The following is a 17372-nucleotide window of genomic DNA, read 5'->3' as shown; positions in this document are numbered from 1 at the left end:
TGATGCAAAACAGGAGGTTGGTGGCACCTTAATTGGGGAGAACGGGCTCGTGGTAATGACTGGAGCGGAGTCAGTGGAATGGTATCAAATACCTCAAACTCGTGGTTTCCAGGTGTATGATGCCATTCCGTTTGCTACGTTCCAGCCATTATTATGAGCCATTCTCCCCTCAGCAGCCTCCTGTGCATGCATACCATGCCGCTATAGGACCTACTGGTGTCATACACACCAAAAAGTGTGTATTTGGTGTTTGTTTCCCCCAGACAAGCTGGAGCTGACAGTGTATGTGAATGAGACAGGTGTTCTACGGTCGATATGGAGCAGATTTGGTAAACTCGACCCAATCTGGTATCAGGCCATGGTGGACTACAACGCTACAGGACCACACCAGGTCAGACAACGGTCAACCAATAAGACAGCGGTCAACCAATAAGACAGCGGTCAACCAATATACTGTGGGAGGTTTAATACCAGTACAGTGAGTGAGCTAGCCAGCCGGTCAGGCAGCAAGTGAGTATTCAACAGATATTGTTGGACCATGTGTTTTGTTGCAGATCATATTTGTTACCAAGCGCCCAAACAGAGAAGATGGAGGCATAGCCCTGGATGACATCCACATTAGGATAAACCTGACCTGTGCAGAGCTGATCCCTACCACTTCAGCACCTACCACAGTACCCACCACCTCTCCAGCCACCCCTATGGACTGCACCTTTGAAAATGGTGAGGCACAGAGAAGAGGCTTACTAGGAAATACATTAACCTGGTCCCAGATCTGTTTGTGCTATCTTGCCAAATCCTATGGTTGGCAAGACAGCACTAACAGATATGGGACCAGGTTAGAGATACATAGGTTTGCCAACCTCTCCTAGTTTAGCCTGAAGTCTCCTGGAATTGCGGAAGAATTCCAAGAGGATTTTCTTATGTCTGATTGGCATTACGAATGAGTTGCAGGGAGGGTTCAGCTTCATAAAGGAGCAATATGAAGGAAGCAATAACACAAGGCTGTAACAGTGAAGATTAGAAGATAAGAAAACTTCATGAGATGAAAATGTTCCTGTCCTTCCCCATCAGGCCTGTGTAACTGGGTCCAGGAGACCAACGATGCCTTCGACTGGGTCCACTCCCAAGGCCTGCAGGTGGACCAGCCATGGAATGGACCGCTGTACGACCACACGGTCGGAAATTACCAAGGTACTGTTCTGGACCTGAAGAGCTAGCTACTGTCATGGAAATTCTACACAGGGACATTCGAAGTCAATCTTAAATAAATCTTTGTTTATTATCAGCATGCTGTAGAGGTCACAGTCAAACTTAGATGCATCATGTACCGGTCTGAAGTGAGCTCCCTCGGGGCAGTCCTGCTAGATCTCTTATATATTGCTTACAGACACGTTACATAGGCATAGTTCATAGGGTTGGTCCCGGCATGTGTCTGGCACAGTCTCTAATCTTTTTTGGGGGGAGGGGGAGGGGTAGAACAGCTTTAATATTGCATATAGATTGTAACTTCCATCAATGTAATTTTCTGCATCACTTCCAATCCCCCATATGTTTGTTTTTTCTCGCAAATATATATATATATATATAAACTCAGCAAAAAAAGAAACATCCCTTTTTCAGGACCCAGTCTTTCAAAGATAATTAGTAAAAATCCAAATAACTTCACAGATCTTCATTGTAAAGGGTTTAAACACTGTTTCCCATGCTTGAGCAATGAACATGCACCTGTGGAACGGTCATTAAGACACTAACAGCTTACAGACGGTAGGCAATTAAGGTCACAGTTATGAAAACTTAGGACACTGAAGAGGCCATTCTACTGACTCTGAAAAACACCAAAAGAAAGATGCCCAGGGTCCCTGCTCATCTGCGTGAACGTGCCTTAGACATGGTGCAAGGAGGCATGAGGACTGCCGATGTGGCCAGGGCAATAAAATGCAATGTCCGTACTGTGAGACGCCTAAGACAGCGCTACAGGGAGACAGGACGGACAGCTGATCGTCCTCACAGTGGCAGACCACGTGTAACAACACCTGCACAGGATCAGTACATCCGAACATCACACCTGCGGGACAGGTACAGGATAGCAACAACAACTGCCCGAGTTACACCAGGAACACACAATCCCTCCATCAGTGCTCAGACTGTCCGCAATAGGCTGAGAGAGGCTGGACTGAGGGCTTGTAGGCCTGTTGTAAGGCAGGTCCTCACCAGACATCACCAGCAACAACGTCGCCTATGGGCACAAACCCACCGTCACTGGACCAGACAGGACTGGCAAAAAGTGCTCTTCACTGACGAGTCACGGTTTTGTCTCACCAGGGGTGATGGTCGGATTCGCGTTTATTGTCGAAGGAATGAGCGTTACACCGAGGCCTGTACTCTGGAGCGGGATCGAGTTGGAGGTGGAGGGTCCGTCATGGTCTGGGGCGGTGTGTCACAGCATCATCGGACTGAGCTTGTTGTCATTGCAGGCAATCTCAACGCTGTGCGTTACAGGGAAGACATCCTCCTCCCTCATGTGGTACCCTTCCTGCAGGCTCATCCTGACATGACCGTTCAGCATGACAATGCCACCAGCCATACTGCTCGTTCTGTGCGTGATTTCCTGCAAGACAGGAATGTCAGTGTTCTTCCAAGGCCAGCGAAGAGCCCGGATCTCAATCCCATTGAGCACGTCTGGGACCTGTTGGATCGGAGGGCTAGGGCCATTCCCCCAAGAAATGTCCGGGAACTTGCAGGTGCCTTGGTGGAAGAGTGGGGTAACATCTCACAGCAAGAACTGGCAAATCTGGTGCAGTCCATGAGGAGGAGATGCACTGCAGTACTTAATGCAGCTGGTGGCCACACCAGATACTGACTGTTACTTTTTATTTCAAAAGTAACATTTCTGTTAGTCACATGTCTGTGGAACATGTTCAGTTTATGTCTGTTGTTGAATCTTGTTATGTTCATACAAATATTTACACGTTAAGTTTGCTGAAAATAAACGCAGTTGACAGTGAGAGGACATTTCTTTTTTTGCTGAGTTTGCATACATACAGTGCTATGAAAAAGTATTTGCCCCCTTTCTAATTTTCTCTACTTTTGCATATTTGTGATACTGAATGTTATCAGATCTTCAACCAAAACCTAATATTAGATAAAGGGAACATAAGTGAACAAATAACACAACAATTACATATTTATTTCATAAACAAAGTTATGCAACACCCAATTCCCCTGTGTGAAAAAGTAATTGCCCCCTTACACTCAATAACTGGTTGTGCCACCTTTAGCTGCAATGACTCCAACCAAATGCTTCCTGTAGTTGTTGATCAGTCTCTCACGTCGCTGTGAAGGAATTTTGGCCCACTCTTCCATGCAGAACTGCTTTAACTCAGTGACGTGTGGGTTTTCAAGCATGAACTGCTCGTTTCAAGTCCTGCCACAACATCTCAATTGGGATTAGGTCTGGACTTTGACTAGGCCATTCCAAAACATCCAATTTGTTGCTTTTTAGCAATTTTCATGTAGACTTGATTGTGTGTTTTGGATCATTGTCTTGCTGCATGACCCAGCTGCGCTTCAGCTTCAGCTCACAGATGGATGGTCTGACATGCTCCTGTAGAATTCTCTGATACAGAGCAGAATTCATGGTTCCTTCTATTAAGGCAAGTCGTCCAGGTCCTGAGGCAGCAAAGCATCCCCAAACCATCACACCACCACCACCATGCTTGACCTTTGGTATGATGTTCTTACTGTGGAATGCAGTGTTTGGCAATCCTTCAGCCATTCCTGGACCTGTGACCAAAAACAAGCTACAAATGGACAGTACCAAAACAAATGATCTAATGATTCTGTCTCTTCGCAGCAAAATCTGAAGAGCTGGGAAGATTGTATCCCCCATATAAATAACATTCTATTGGTAGCAATAATTTTGTATAATCATTTAAATAGAAAAATTCTAAGTTTTGAATCTGGCGTCGTTTTGTGTATCAGTTCATAAACACTATGCCATGGAATCGGTACGTCAAAAATCTCTTCCCAACTATTTTGCAATCTATATGGGACAGCTGTCAGTCCTTTGGTCTTTAAATGAAACTTGTATACTTTTTTATTTATCACAATTTTCTTTAACCAATTATATTCTTTAATGCAGGGCCAACAGACAAGTTCCTTACTTTTTCCCCCTTCCACTTTCCTCTTCCATTTTTGCGGTAATGCTGCAATTATTTGGTTGTAATTTTGGTTAGAACAGACATTTCCATATGTTTTTGTTAGCTGCATGTGCGACAACTCCACCAGTCCTACCTATGATATCATTTACGAAGAATATACCTTTTTTAAACATTTTTTCACAAAATAATTGTTTTTTATTCATTAGTATATTTGAGTTTAACCACAATATTTGTTGCATTATTTGTTCTGTCGTTTCTTGAGGATTAAATTGAAATTGCAACCAACTTTCTATGGCTTGTTTTAGAAATAGTGATATTTGGGAGATGATTTCCTTTTCAAATAACTGAAAGTGAGAGGTTGTAATCTGAATAAAGGGTTGGCAGGTAGCTTAGTGGTTAAGAGCGTTGTGCCAGTAACCGAAAGGTCGCTGGTTCTAATCCCCGAGCCGACTAGGTGAAAAACCTGCCGATGTGCCCTTGAGCAAGGCACTTAACCCTAATTGCTCCTGTAAGTCGCTCTGGATAAGAGCGTCTGCTAAATGACGTAAATGTAATGTAAATGTAAAAGGCCATTCTTGAACATGGGGTGAGACAATCTTACTAATTTGCTAGAGAACCAGTTCGGATTTAAGTATAACTTTTGTATGACTGAAGCTTTTAGTGATAGGTCTAATGCTTTAATATTTTATAATTTCTGAATTCATGTTCATTATATAAATAGGCCTGTTTAATTTATGTCTGGCTTGCCGTTCCAAATAAAACGGAATCTTTTTTTATATTTTTTATATTTTTATATATTTAAAACTGTTCGCTAGGCTTAGGCAAGACCATAAGCAAATAGGTAAACTGGGATACTACTAAAGAGTTAATCAGGGTGATTTTTCCACAAAAAGACAGGTATTTACCTTTCCATGATAGCAAGATCTTATCTATTTTTGCTAACTTTCTATTAAAATTTATTGGAGTGAGATCATTTATTTCATTTGGGATATGTATTCCGAGTATATCCACATCACCGTCTCTTATCTTAACTTAAATAACATATTCTGGGAGTTCTGCCAGATGATCCTAAGGAGGGGGTCATGTCACCCCCCTCATATCTTTACCAAGCACAGACAGGAACCAAGGATTATTTATGACACTAAGACAAGATTAACATTTTCAAGGCAGTCTCTTCACATGATAACATTTTCCATCACATTACGCATAGGGAGACAAACTAAACATCCCTGCATCTGCCACAAGTGTCACTCAAAGTGGCAAAGACTGTCACTCAAAAATGGCTGTTTTATGTCCTGTGTGTGACAGGGTTTTACCTGATGGTGAATATGTCTGGTAGCGGGGACGGTGAGACCGCGGTCATCTCTGTTCCTCTTACGGTCCAAACCACGGACCTCTGTGTTGGATTCTGGTATTACATGTTGGGACCATCTGTGTCCAACCTGGACCTCCTAGTACAGACGGTATGTACAGTAGACAACTACCGGGGTTATAGCATATATGGGCTGGTTTCCCAGACACAGACTCAACCTGGTCTTGGACTGAGAAGTACTTTCAATTCAGAATCTGCATTGAGCTTGCTTTTAGTCCAGGACCAGGCTTAATCTCTGTCCTGGCCGTATATGTTTTACACTGATGTTTTAGAAGGAGTTTTAAAACTCTGGGCCCTAGTTACATTATAACAAACATACAGAATTCCCTGATGAATGCTATTGCCCAAATCATTATCAGTAGATGTATTAGTGGCAAGGGGGTTTCGAGTAACATATGGTAGCCTTCTACAATTGGTTGAACTGACAGTTGAACAAGTGCCTTTCATCATCTAGCTTTTATGTTATTGTCCTCTAACTTGCACATAAATACCTACTCAACTAATAGTTTCTGTTTTTTAATGCGTCATATGTAAGAGTATTGTAACATTTAGTATTCTCTTCATGGTAGAAAACGTCAAGAACTGTGGTGTGGACTCGCCAAGGCAGCCAGGATTCAGAATGGATGAATGCACAGGTTACACTCAGCATAGCAGACACACAGGAGGTATGCACACGCACACGCACACACACGCACGCACACACACACGCACAGTGGTAATGATGTATGATCTGTGGTCCAGGTTCAGTTCTCTGGAAGCAGGAATACCTCTGGCAGTGGGTTTATAGCCATCGATGATGTCACAGTCAAGGAAGGAGCCTGCAAAGATCAAAGTAAGAGATACGTTCATAATGGCTCTATATACACACTGCCATGTGTGATTGTTGTTATTATATTGCCAGTAATGCACATAGGTTATACTATATTGATCATATCACATACTAGAGTTCTATTTAATTCTGTGGGGTTATACCATATCAAACTCATCATGTAGGCAATATATTTCCTCACTGATTGAGACTATGATGATATTCTATTGGGAGAGTATGGGGAAGCAGCAGGGTAATAAGTGTTTGCTTCATACAGATCCGTGTGGATTTGAGGTAGACTCCTGGTGTGACTTTGAGGTAGACATGAGTCACAAGGGGCGCTGGGACCATTTGAGAGGCAGAAAGGACCGACTGGACCACACCTACAGAACTGAGAAAGGTGAATGTTATTGTGGCCAATATCATTGTGTTTCTGAAGGGTGGTAGAAAAGGAAGGCATATATCTTTTTTTATTGAACCTTTGTCTAAACAGGCAGTCCCATCTGGCCGTCTTTGGGAAGCAGGTCGAACAGTAGTCATTCATGGCATTGTTAGGCTGCCAATCTAGCTGGTGCAAAGGGATTTGAGCACCTGTTAAAGCGCTGCATAAATCCAATCTATTATTATGACAATTATTGATTGTCTGTGTCTGTCCTGTAGGTTTCTATCTGACTGTGTTGAAACTGAACTCAACGGAGATCGAGGTGGCTCAGCTGCTTTCTCCAGAGCTAAGCTCTACCACAGGGATGTGTGTTCGTTTCTGGTGAGCTCAGTCCCTCGCTGTTACCTCACTCTCCTCCCAACTCATCTCTCCTCACCTTACTTTTCCCCTCTCACCCCTAGCCTCATTTCTCACCTCACTCTCCTACTAAAAACCTCACCCCTCACCTCCTACTCCTCATCCCCCCAATCATTTTACCTCTGCCCTGATCTCTCACTCCGCCTCTAGGTACTGGCTGCCTGCTGGCTCCACTGACCATCTGTCAGTGCATGTCCTGAGGAGCAGCGAGCAGGGCCCGGCTCTGTGGCAGCGTTCTGGAGCTCCCTCTACAGGCTGGGAGGTGGCAGAACTCACTGTGTCCGCCCCTAACACCTTTAAGGTTAGCTCACCTAGCTAGCTACGCAACACTGTACGCATTCTAATTGGCTCTGGTACTAGCCATTCCTATGATCAGGTATCCTCATTGGAAAGAGGATAGGGAAGTGACTGATTGATCTCTTTCCACTTTCTTCTGACTTCACACACGCACAAACCTTCCAACCCTCCCCCCACGCCCCCCACGCCCCCACGCCCCCAGGTGGTTTTCAGAGCAGAGCATGCGCCGGGCTCTGATTCGACGGTGCAGATTGATGATGTGTCTATGAGGGAAGGAGCCTGTACTCCCATGGGCAGCTGTGACTTTGAGTCTGGCCAGTGTACCTGGGTCAATGAGGCCCGGACAGACGGACATGACTGGGTACAGGCAGACGGACGCTTCCATGGCCCAGACACTGACCACACCAGTCAGACACCAGAGGGTGAGGGCTTGGACCACAGCACCGCAGGCAGTTACAAGAGAAACACGTCTATAGTCATATAGTTGAAAATCATGCTCAAATATGATTCCCTTTAAATTAAACCTGTAAAAGAGAATATGTTCTCAGTCAACTTAGCTAGTAAAATAACGGTAAATAAATAACCATGGAGATTATACACACACAATTTTAATGACTTAATGTTATTTTGCACCAGATACTCATGACAACAAAATAGCAACAAGTTGAAAGCTGAAATGATTGTTATTGTCTTAGGATGATGACTGATGTATACGTGACCTCTATTGTGATCTGTTCTGCTATCAGGGAGGTTCTTGCTGAGCCCGGCCCTGACCCAGAACAAGAGCAGCCGGGCTGTGGTGGTTTCTGAGTGGATCCAGTCTCAGACTGAAGCCACCTGCCTTACCGTCTGGTACCACATGAATGGCAGGTCAGAACCTCGACTTACAGGGACTTTACTTTTCTTAGAGGGAAGTTATTTTGTGTTGTGTCCGGTACATTAAAACCACATATGACAAGTTACATACATCAAAAACAAGACATACACACCCTCTGGTTGGAGTAATTGAAATTTTTGTCATTTAGCAGATGCTCTTATCCAGAAGCAATTTAGTGTTAAGTGCCTTGCCCATGGGCACATCAACAGATGTTCTACCTAGTCGGCTCGGGGATTCGAACCAGCGACTTAATGGTTACTGGCCCAACGCTCTTAACCGCTAGGCTACCTGCCGCCATATTGAACTATACTATTGTAATGAACTGTACATGAACTGTACTTTTGGGATGGCAGGAGACATTTAGCCTAACACAGGGGCTCTATATTGGTAGAGTTTGGTAGGAGTCAACATTTCTCCAATAGAATAATTATCTGTTCCCCTTATGTCTTCCTTATTGTGCAGTGAGTCTTGGGTGCTGCGTGTGTTTGTGCGCTCTGGGCCAACAAAACAAGAGTTACTGTTTGAGACCCAATCTGGAGGATCCAACTGGACCCGCTTCTCTGGCTCTGTGGAGAAGTCCGGCCCATTCCAGGTACAGTGACTGGTTTAATGCTTTGTAAGCAGCTCACACACTGGTCCTACACAGCTGAGTGTACTTTCTAACCCTGTCTGTCTAGGTGCTGATAGACGCAGAATCTGGAGACCATGGATTTATTGCTATTGATGACATCACTGTAACGCCAGGGCTTTGTCCAGGTACAGTACAAACAATGTGGAAAGCATTATAGCAATAGTTGTAGACTGGTTATGGGCAAATCAAAGCAACAAGGCTAACTGTCCCTGTTCTCTGTTGGCCCTTGTACCCTACACCTGTTTCGGTCCCCCCATACCCTATTCCATGTCCTTTCATCCCATGTCCACCTGTCCCGACAGACAATGAGACTAGCGGGGACTTTGTGGGGTGCTCCTTTGAGAACGGTACCTGTGATTGGGCGGATGTCAGTGTGGGCCAGTTTACATGGCAACGGGGCAGGAATGGCACTACCACGGAGAACACTGGCCCGTCAATAGACCACACCCTGGGCACTGAGCTGGGTAAGACACACACACACACACACACACACACATTTAAGACGCACACACTACCCTTGTAGTTCTACTTTAGTTCAGCTCTGTCTGTCCTGTGTTCCTCCAGGCTGGTACATGGCAGTGGAGTCTAGCCATGGGGATGTGAACAGCTTTGCAGCGCTGCAGAGTCCCGCCATGAAGCAGGCCAGTGCTGTGTGCTTGCTAGTGTTCTACTACCACGTGTATGGAACAGGTAAGATGCTCCAACACATATGCATGCATGCGTAATAAGTACTGTATGTTTGTGCGTGCTTGCATGTACTGGTAACTGCCCAAATAAAGGAAACACCAACATAAACTGTCTTTAATAGGGCGTTGGGCCACCACAAGCCATCAGAACAGCTTCAATGCACCTTGGTATAGATTCTAAGTGTCTTGAACTCTATCGGAGGGATGCGACATCATTCTTCCACGAGAAATTACATCATTTGGTGTTTTGTTGATGGTGTGGAAAAAGCTGTCTTAAGCACCGTTCCAGAATCTCCCATAAGTGTTCAATTGGGTTGAGATCTGGTGACTGAGACAGCTATGGCATATGGTTTAAATTTCTTTCATGCTCATCAAACCATTCAGTGATCACTCATGCCCTGTGGATGGGGGCATTTTCTTCCTATAGGAACATAGCCATGGTAGCCAAAAGAATGACCTGCCCAGCATTTTTATGCATGACCCTAAGCATGATGGGATGTTAATTGCTTAATTAACTCAGAAACTACACCTGTGTGGAAGCACCTGCTTTCAATATACGTTTACCTGTATGTGCATGTTTGCGTTTCTGCGTGTTTATTAGGGCCGGGATGATATCAGTATGGCGATACTCGTTAGTATCGTGGCAAGGACACAAAACACAAACATCATTATGTTGTTGTCCAGAGTCACATTTATTTATTTCCCAAGCTATAGCACACAATGTTTTACATACAGCAGGTTTTTAAAGGACCAAAGAGTTTGGTCTGCTTAGTGTTTTAATTTTTGGTATGGACAGTCCTAGTGTTTATGGGTGCGTGTGTGTGCATGCTTGTGTTTATGTCTATGTTTGTTGTCAGGTATAGGGGAACTCAGCGTGCTTCTACAGGAGGGCTCCAGGACCACTCCTCTGTGGTGGCGGTCGGATGACCAGGAGGATGCGTGGCGTCGGGGCGAGGTGACGGTGGGTCGTACCCCCCAGGTCTTCACCCTGCTCTTCCAGGCCACCAGGACCTTCAGTCAGCTAGGGGACATCGCCATCGACGACATCCTCTTCCTCAACTGTAGTCTGCCTGGTGAGCAGCAAACACACAAAGTGACAGTAGCCATGGGTTGTGTTACTTGTGTTATAGGGGAAGGGAAACAATTACGCTATAAACTACAATGGCAATATCCTAAGTGGTCAATTGTATTTAGGGGAATATAGCATAGCATAGCATAGCATAGCATAGCATAGCATAGCATAGCATAGTACTACCTGTCTATTACAGGAGCTATATATATTGAATCTCACTTTGCTCCAGTGCTGATTTGAAGCAGTCTTTGATGAACAATGTTTTCTCTCCCCCTCAGAGCCCCAGGACTCCTGTCCAGCCGGAATGTTCACCTGCTCTAACCGTGTGTGTGTGGAGCAGAGCCGAGTGTGTGACTACACCGACGACTGTGGGGATGGGACTGATGAGGCCGACTGTGGTGAGTGAGAAGGACAGTTTTGTAAGCAGGGAAACTCTGGTTCATGCTTTTAACAAGGGCCTGGAGTTTTTCCTCGCCAGGTCACATAATAATAACAAAGAGCTCTAATCGGTTGGTTGTATCCTGAGTCATCCCTTTCCTCTGTCCGTGTGTATCCAGAGAAGCAGGGTTACACGGGGCACTGCAGCTTTGAGCAGGGCCTGTGCTCCTGGGAGGAGAGTGAGGTGGACACCCCCGGGGCTGACTGGACCTTCCAGAAGGGAGAGAGCGCCTGGCCTCAACACGGGCCGCCGAGGGATCACACCAAAAACAATGGAGCAGGTAGGTCCACCTACTGCACTTAGAGATGAATTATAGTGTGTGGATCAGGGAGTTCAAGAATTGCCCCATGGCCATCCCTGTAGTCTTTCATCACAGATTTAAAGAGTAGCAGCGCTCATGTGAGATTTAGTTCTGGGTGCCGAGATGACCATCCCCCATTACTGTCAGTGCTGTAGATATGGGCCGGTTCTTTGTGATAGGCGGGTAAGAACGAGGTTGTCTTTATAGCTCGGTCCTCTGTAGCTCAGCTGGTAGAGCACGGCGCTTATAACGCCAAGGTAGTGGGTTCGATCCCCGGGACCACCCATACACACAAAAAAATGTATGCACGCATGACTGTAAGTCGCTTTGGATAAAAGCGTCTGCTAAATGGCATATTATTATTATATTATTATTATTATTATTATTATTTTATGTTTCAGGGCACTATGTGATTCCTGGGAGCCACCTGACTGAGAAGCGCCAGACATCAGAGATGCTCTCCAGCACTCTGCTACCCAGCTCCAACTGCACCGTGAGTCTCTCTACATTCACAACGACTCTGTCAATCACAATCTATATTGTTCACAATGAACACGGATGTTACATCAACACATAGAGATGGCTAGAGGGCGGATTTGCCACAAAGACTGTTTTAGCCCGCAATAGTGCTGCCTGTGCTGTCACAGAATCGATCATGGAAAATATAGGAAATGTGCCCTCTTTCCATCTCTATGCACCAACAGCAGCTCCGTATCCTCCTCTGGCTAGTCTGTGGTTCCCTCAGTGAGACGCTGCTCTCTGTCTCCCCCTACAGGTCAGGTTCTACTACTACAGTCAGGATGAGGAGATGGCCAGTCTGACTGTGAGGCTGAGGACAGACCACAATGGGGCTGATGACACTGTGCTGTGGACCAGAGACTCATCACAGGACTACAGCTGGCACAGGGCAGAGGTCATACTGTTCTCACCGGTCAACAGCAAGGTCAGAGAGGACAACACACACACACATACAAACACACACACACACATTTTATTTAGTATGTATTGCATAACAGATTGGACGGCTCATTGGTGTGTGTGTGCGTATGCTTGTGTATCTGCAGATTGTATTCCAGTATGCGAGAGGAGAAACCCATATTGGTCTGGTTGCAGTTGACGATGTTTCCTTCTCCAAGGAGTGTGTCCACGACCCTAACAACAGCCAGCTGCCTGTCAACCCACCTTCCTCTGTCCCTCCCACTACTCCAGCCACACCCACTTCCTCAGTCCCTCCCACCACCAGTGCCTGTACGTTTGAGAGTGACCAGTGTCTGTGGAGTGACACCAGCGAGGGCGTCAACAGGTGGCAGAGACAGGAAGCCGGTAACCACACAGTACCAGAGACGGACCACACGACTGGCACAGGTAACCACACTGGACCACACACTGACCGTACACATGACCACAACCACCTACCAATGACAAGGCAACAGTTGAAGCACATGTAAAACCATTTAGCATAAAGTTGCGTTCTGTTATTTTCATTTCACCAGTGACAACTCGATCGGTACTATTAACACAATCGGCCAAGAAGAAAACAGCAGCAGCACTTTTGATGGGAAATTAAAGTTACAGATTGCATGTTTAAGCCCCTTCCCTTCTGCCTCCTACTTTGTGAATAGGCTACTACATGGCAGTGAATTTCAGCCAGTCCCAAATCGAGGCTCGTCTCCAGAGTCCCGCCCTCCCATCCTTGTCCCCCTACTGCCAGATACTGTGAGTGACAGACAGGACAGCCAGTAGGCTGATGCCATGAGCCCGCCTTCGATGTCTACCTGTGGATTTTGACCTCAGTTTTATTCAACAATATTTTATATTCGAGCCTCACGGACAATGTATGAGCCTCTCTCTCTCTCTCTCTCTCTCTCTCTCTCTCTCTCTCTCTCTCTCTCTCTCTCTCTCTCTCTCTCTCTCTCTCTCTCTCTGTCTCTCTGTCTCTGTCTCTGTCTCTGTCTCTGTCTGTGTTCCTCCCAGGTTTCACTTCCAGATGCGTGGTAAAAGTGTAGGGTCTCTGAGTGTTCTTCTGCAGGAGGCTGAGGGCAAAGAGATAGCTCTATGGTCACGCACACTCACCACCGCCCCCCAGTGGAGCCCAGAGCACCTGCCTCTAGGTCAACACCTGCAGCCCTACAAGGTGTGTGTTCCCACTGAGATATACCCATTACTAGCTTTATTTATATGACTCCATTGGGCCTAACATTGAACTGGCAAGGTATTTCAGTCATAAACCACATGTTTAGGTCAAGGAGTTTTTTTTTTTGACTGACCATGTTACTAGACCAGGAAAAACTCTGGGCACTACTAAAGTCTACTAGGGCCGAGAATATTCTCTTCTCAGGTCAGGCAATCAGGAGAAACCTCTGGACCTACAGCATGCTAGTTGACTGTACTGATGTAATTGTCTGTCCTCTCAGGTAGTGTTCAGAAGCTGGGCTGGGGAGAGCCTATCAGATGTCTCCCGTGCTGTTGCTCTGGACGATATCTCCTTCTTCAACTGTGACACATCCTACCAGCCACCAGGTAGGGCAGGACTGCATTAGCAATACATGTGCAGATGTTCTAGGATCAGTTTAGCCTTTTAGATAATTTTATTTTTATTTTACTTTATTTCACCTTTATTTAACCAGGTAAGCCAGTTGAGAACAGGTTCTCATTTACAACTGCGACCTGGCCAAGATAAAGCAAAGTAGTGCAATAAAAACAACACAGAGTTACATATGGGGTAAAAAAAAAACATAAAGTCAGAAATACAACAGAAAATATATATACAGTGTGTGCAAATGTAGCAAGTTATGGAGGTAAGGCAATAAATAGGCTATAGTGCAGAATAATTACAATAGTATTAACACTGGAATGCTAGATGTGCAAGAGATGATGTGCAAATAGAGATACTGGGGTGCAAAAGAGCAAAATAAATATCAATATAGGGATGAGGTAGTTGGGTGGGCTAATTTCAGATGGGCTGTGTACAGGTGCAGTGATCGGTAAGGTGCTCTGACAACTGATGCTTAAAGTTATTGAGGGAGATAAGAGTCTCCAGCTTCAGAGATTTTTGCAATTCGTTCCAGTCATTGGCAGCAGAGAACTGGAAGGAATGGAGGCCAAAGGAGGTGTTGGCTTTGGGAATGACCAGTGAGATATACCTGCTGGAGCGCAGACTACGGGTGGGTGCTGCTATGGTGACCAATGAGCTAAGATAAGGCGGGGATTTGCCTAGCAGTGATTTATAGATGGCCTGGAGCCAGTGGGTTTGACGACGAACGTGTAGTGAGGACCAGCCAACAAGAGCGTACAGGTCACAGTGGTGGGTAGTGTATGGGGCTTTGGAGACAAAACGGATGGCACTGTGATAGACTACATCCAATTTGCTGAGTAGAGTGTTGGAGGCTATTTTGTAAATGACATCGCCGAAGTCAAGGATCGGTAGGATAGTCAGTTTTACGAGGGCATGTTTGGCAGCATGAGTGAAGGAGGCTTTGTTGCGAAATAGGAAGCCGATTCTAGATTTAACTTTGGATTGGAGATTCTTTATGTGAGTCTGGAAGTTGAGTTTACAGTCTAACCAGACACCTAGATATTTGTAGTTGTCCACATACTCTAGGTCAGACCCGTCGAGAGTGGTGATTCTAGTCGGGTGGGCGGGTGCTAGCAGCGTTCGATTGAAAGGAATAAGACTAGGTAGACAGGGGGGACCTGATCCTAGACCTGATCCTAGGTCAGCACTATGAGAAGTTTTATGAATACGGGCCCAGGCCACATCATGTCATTTCGTCACTATTTTACTTTTCTCTCCCCAGCCCTGGCTGCCTATGACTGTTCCTTTGAGAGGGACCTGTGTGGCTGGGTGCAGGGGGCAGAGGAGGAACAAGACTGGCAGATGAAGTCTGGTCCTACAGACACCCCAAACACTGGGCCTGCTGGGGACCACACCACCACCACTGGTCAGTCCCACAGTTGCATCACATCACCACTCAATGTATTCATTTCATGATGATGTACATTAAATCACACCCTGTCCTGGAACTTTAAAGGGGTAGTGTAGTGTGATACATTTTCAAAGTACCAGCTACTGGGCGTTACATGGAAGACATTTTCAGCATCAGTGTTTAATGCTAGCGATATAGTAGGCTATGGTTCTTCCCTCACTGTTTCTGGTACTTTTAAAGGGGTAGTGTGACCAATGGTCATGATTACATCAAATCTGGACAATATAACGTAACTGGTTGGAACTGTTGGCGTTTTTTAATGTTGGCATTCAGCAGGGTGTGTTCAATTGCTTCAACGGTTCCAACCTGTTGCATAATTCAATGGTTTCCTTAATCAGTGTGTTGTTTAATTCCTAGGGTATTACCTGTACATCGAGAGCTCTGCTCCCAGCGCCGTTGGTAGCGTTGCTCAGCTGAAGTCCCAGTTGCTGCCCCCTGCAGGGCCCCAGGGGTACTGCCTCTCATTCTGGTACCACATGTTTGGGCCCACAGTAGGATCACTCAGGATGGTGCTACACACCACACAGTCCCGGCTAGGAACAATGGTATGAACAGACCCTCGATCAGAGATTAGGGGTAACATCTACCTTCTCCCCTGTCTTTAAAAATGTGGACACACCTACTCATTCAATGGTTTTTCTTTATTTTTACTATTTTTTACATTGTAGAATAATAGTGACGACATGAAATAATGTAACCAAAAAAAGTGTCAAACAAATCGAAATATATTTTATATTTGAGGTTCTTCAAATAGCCACCCTTTGCCTTGATGACAGCTTTGCACACTCTTGGCATTCTCTCAACCAGCTTCACCTGGAATGCTTTTCTAACAGTCTTGAAGGAGTTCCCACATATGCTGAGCACTTGTTGGCTGCTTTTCCTTCACTCTGCCGTCCGACTCATCCCAATTGGGTTGAAGTCGGGGGATTGTGGAGGCTAGGTAATCTGATGCAGCACTCCATCACTCTCCTTCTTGGTAAAATAGCCCTTATACAGCCTGGAGGTGTGTTGGGTCATTGTCCTGTTGAAAAACAAATGATAGTCCCACTAAGCCCAAACCAGATGGGATGGCGTATCGCTGCAGAATGCTGTGGTAGCCATGCTGGTTAACTGTGCCTTGAATTCTAAATAAATCACAGACAGTGTCACCAGCAAAGCACCCCCACACCATAATACCACCTCCTCCATGCTTTACGGTGGGAACTACACATGCGGAGATCATCCGTTCACCCACACCGCGTCTAACAAAGACAGTTTGAATCAAAAATCTCCAAAGGACACATTTCCACTGGTCTAATGTCCATTGCTCGTGTTTCTTGGCCCAAGCAGGTCTCTTCTTCTTATTGGTGTCTTTTAGTAGTGGTTTCTTTGCAGCAAGTCGACCATGAAGGCCTGATTCACACAGTCCCCTCTGAACAGTTGATGTTGAGATGTGTCTTTTACTTGAACTCTGTGAAGCATTTATTTGGGCTGCAATTTCTGAGGCTGGTAACTCTAATGAACTTATCCTCTGCAGCAGAGGTAACTCTGGGTCTTACATTCCTGTGGCAGTCCTCATGAGAGCCAGTTTCATCATAGCGCTTGATGGTTTTTGCGACTGCACTTGAAGAAACTTTCAAAATTCTTGAAATGTTCCGTATTGAGTGACCTTCATGTCTTAAAGTAATGATGGACTGTCGTTTCTCTTTGCTTATTTGAGCTGTTCTTGCCATAATATGGACTTGGTCTTTTACCAAATAGGGCTATCTTCTGTATATCCCCCCTACCTTGTCACAACACAACTGATTGGCTCAAAACGCATTAAGAAGGAAAGAAATTCCACAAATTAACTTTTAACAAGGCACACCTGTTAATTGAAATGCATTCCAGGTGACTACCTCATGAAGCTGGTTGAGAGAATGCCAAGAGTGTGCAAAGCTGTCATCAAGGCAAAGGGTAGCT

General features: G+C 45.4%; 1 protein-coding gene across 3 annotated transcripts in view; it reads left to right on the top strand.

The window, feature by feature from the left end:
* Positions 1-17372, top strand: part of si:ch211-106h4.4 (MAM and LDL-receptor class A domain-containing protein 1) — a 64426-nt gene that overhangs the window by 25253 nt on the left and 21801 nt on the right. For all 3 annotated transcript variants that reach the window (XM_045206251.1, XM_045206250.1, XM_045206249.1), the window contains 26 exons: positions 264-391; positions 555-723; positions 1075-1194; positions 5472-5626; positions 6105-6200; positions 6277-6367; positions 6621-6743; positions 7004-7106; positions 7293-7443; positions 7642-7861; positions 8186-8309; positions 8779-8908; positions 8994-9072; positions 9250-9411; positions 9512-9637; positions 10491-10706; positions 10984-11103; positions 11263-11424; positions 11847-11938; positions 12221-12388; positions 12510-12810; positions 13068-13161; positions 13420-13579; positions 13860-13965; positions 15243-15386; positions 15789-15976. In XM_045206251.1, the coding sequence (XP_045062186.1) occupies positions 264-391; positions 555-723; positions 1075-1194; positions 5472-5626; positions 6105-6200; positions 6277-6367; positions 6621-6743; positions 7004-7106; positions 7293-7443; positions 7642-7861; positions 8186-8309; positions 8779-8908; positions 8994-9072; positions 9250-9411; positions 9512-9637; positions 10491-10706; positions 10984-11103; positions 11263-11424; positions 11847-11938; positions 12221-12388; positions 12510-12810; positions 13068-13161; positions 13420-13579; positions 13860-13965; positions 15243-15386; positions 15789-15976 (3728 nt within the window). The remainder of the gene's footprint in view (positions 1-263; positions 392-554; positions 724-1074; positions 1195-5471; positions 5627-6104; positions 6201-6276; positions 6368-6620; positions 6744-7003; positions 7107-7292; positions 7444-7641; positions 7862-8185; positions 8310-8778; positions 8909-8993; positions 9073-9249; positions 9412-9511; positions 9638-10490; positions 10707-10983; positions 11104-11262; positions 11425-11846; positions 11939-12220; positions 12389-12509; positions 12811-13067; positions 13162-13419; positions 13580-13859; positions 13966-15242; positions 15387-15788; positions 15977-17372) is intronic.

This window comes from Coregonus clupeaformis, chromosome 21, assembly GCF_020615455.1.
Source record: "Coregonus clupeaformis isolate EN_2021a chromosome 21, ASM2061545v1, whole genome shotgun sequence".
NCBI classification, from domain to species: domain Eukaryota; kingdom Metazoa; phylum Chordata; class Actinopteri; order Salmoniformes; family Salmonidae; genus Coregonus; species Coregonus clupeaformis.
This window is presented reverse-complemented; position numbering and strand designations above follow the sequence as displayed.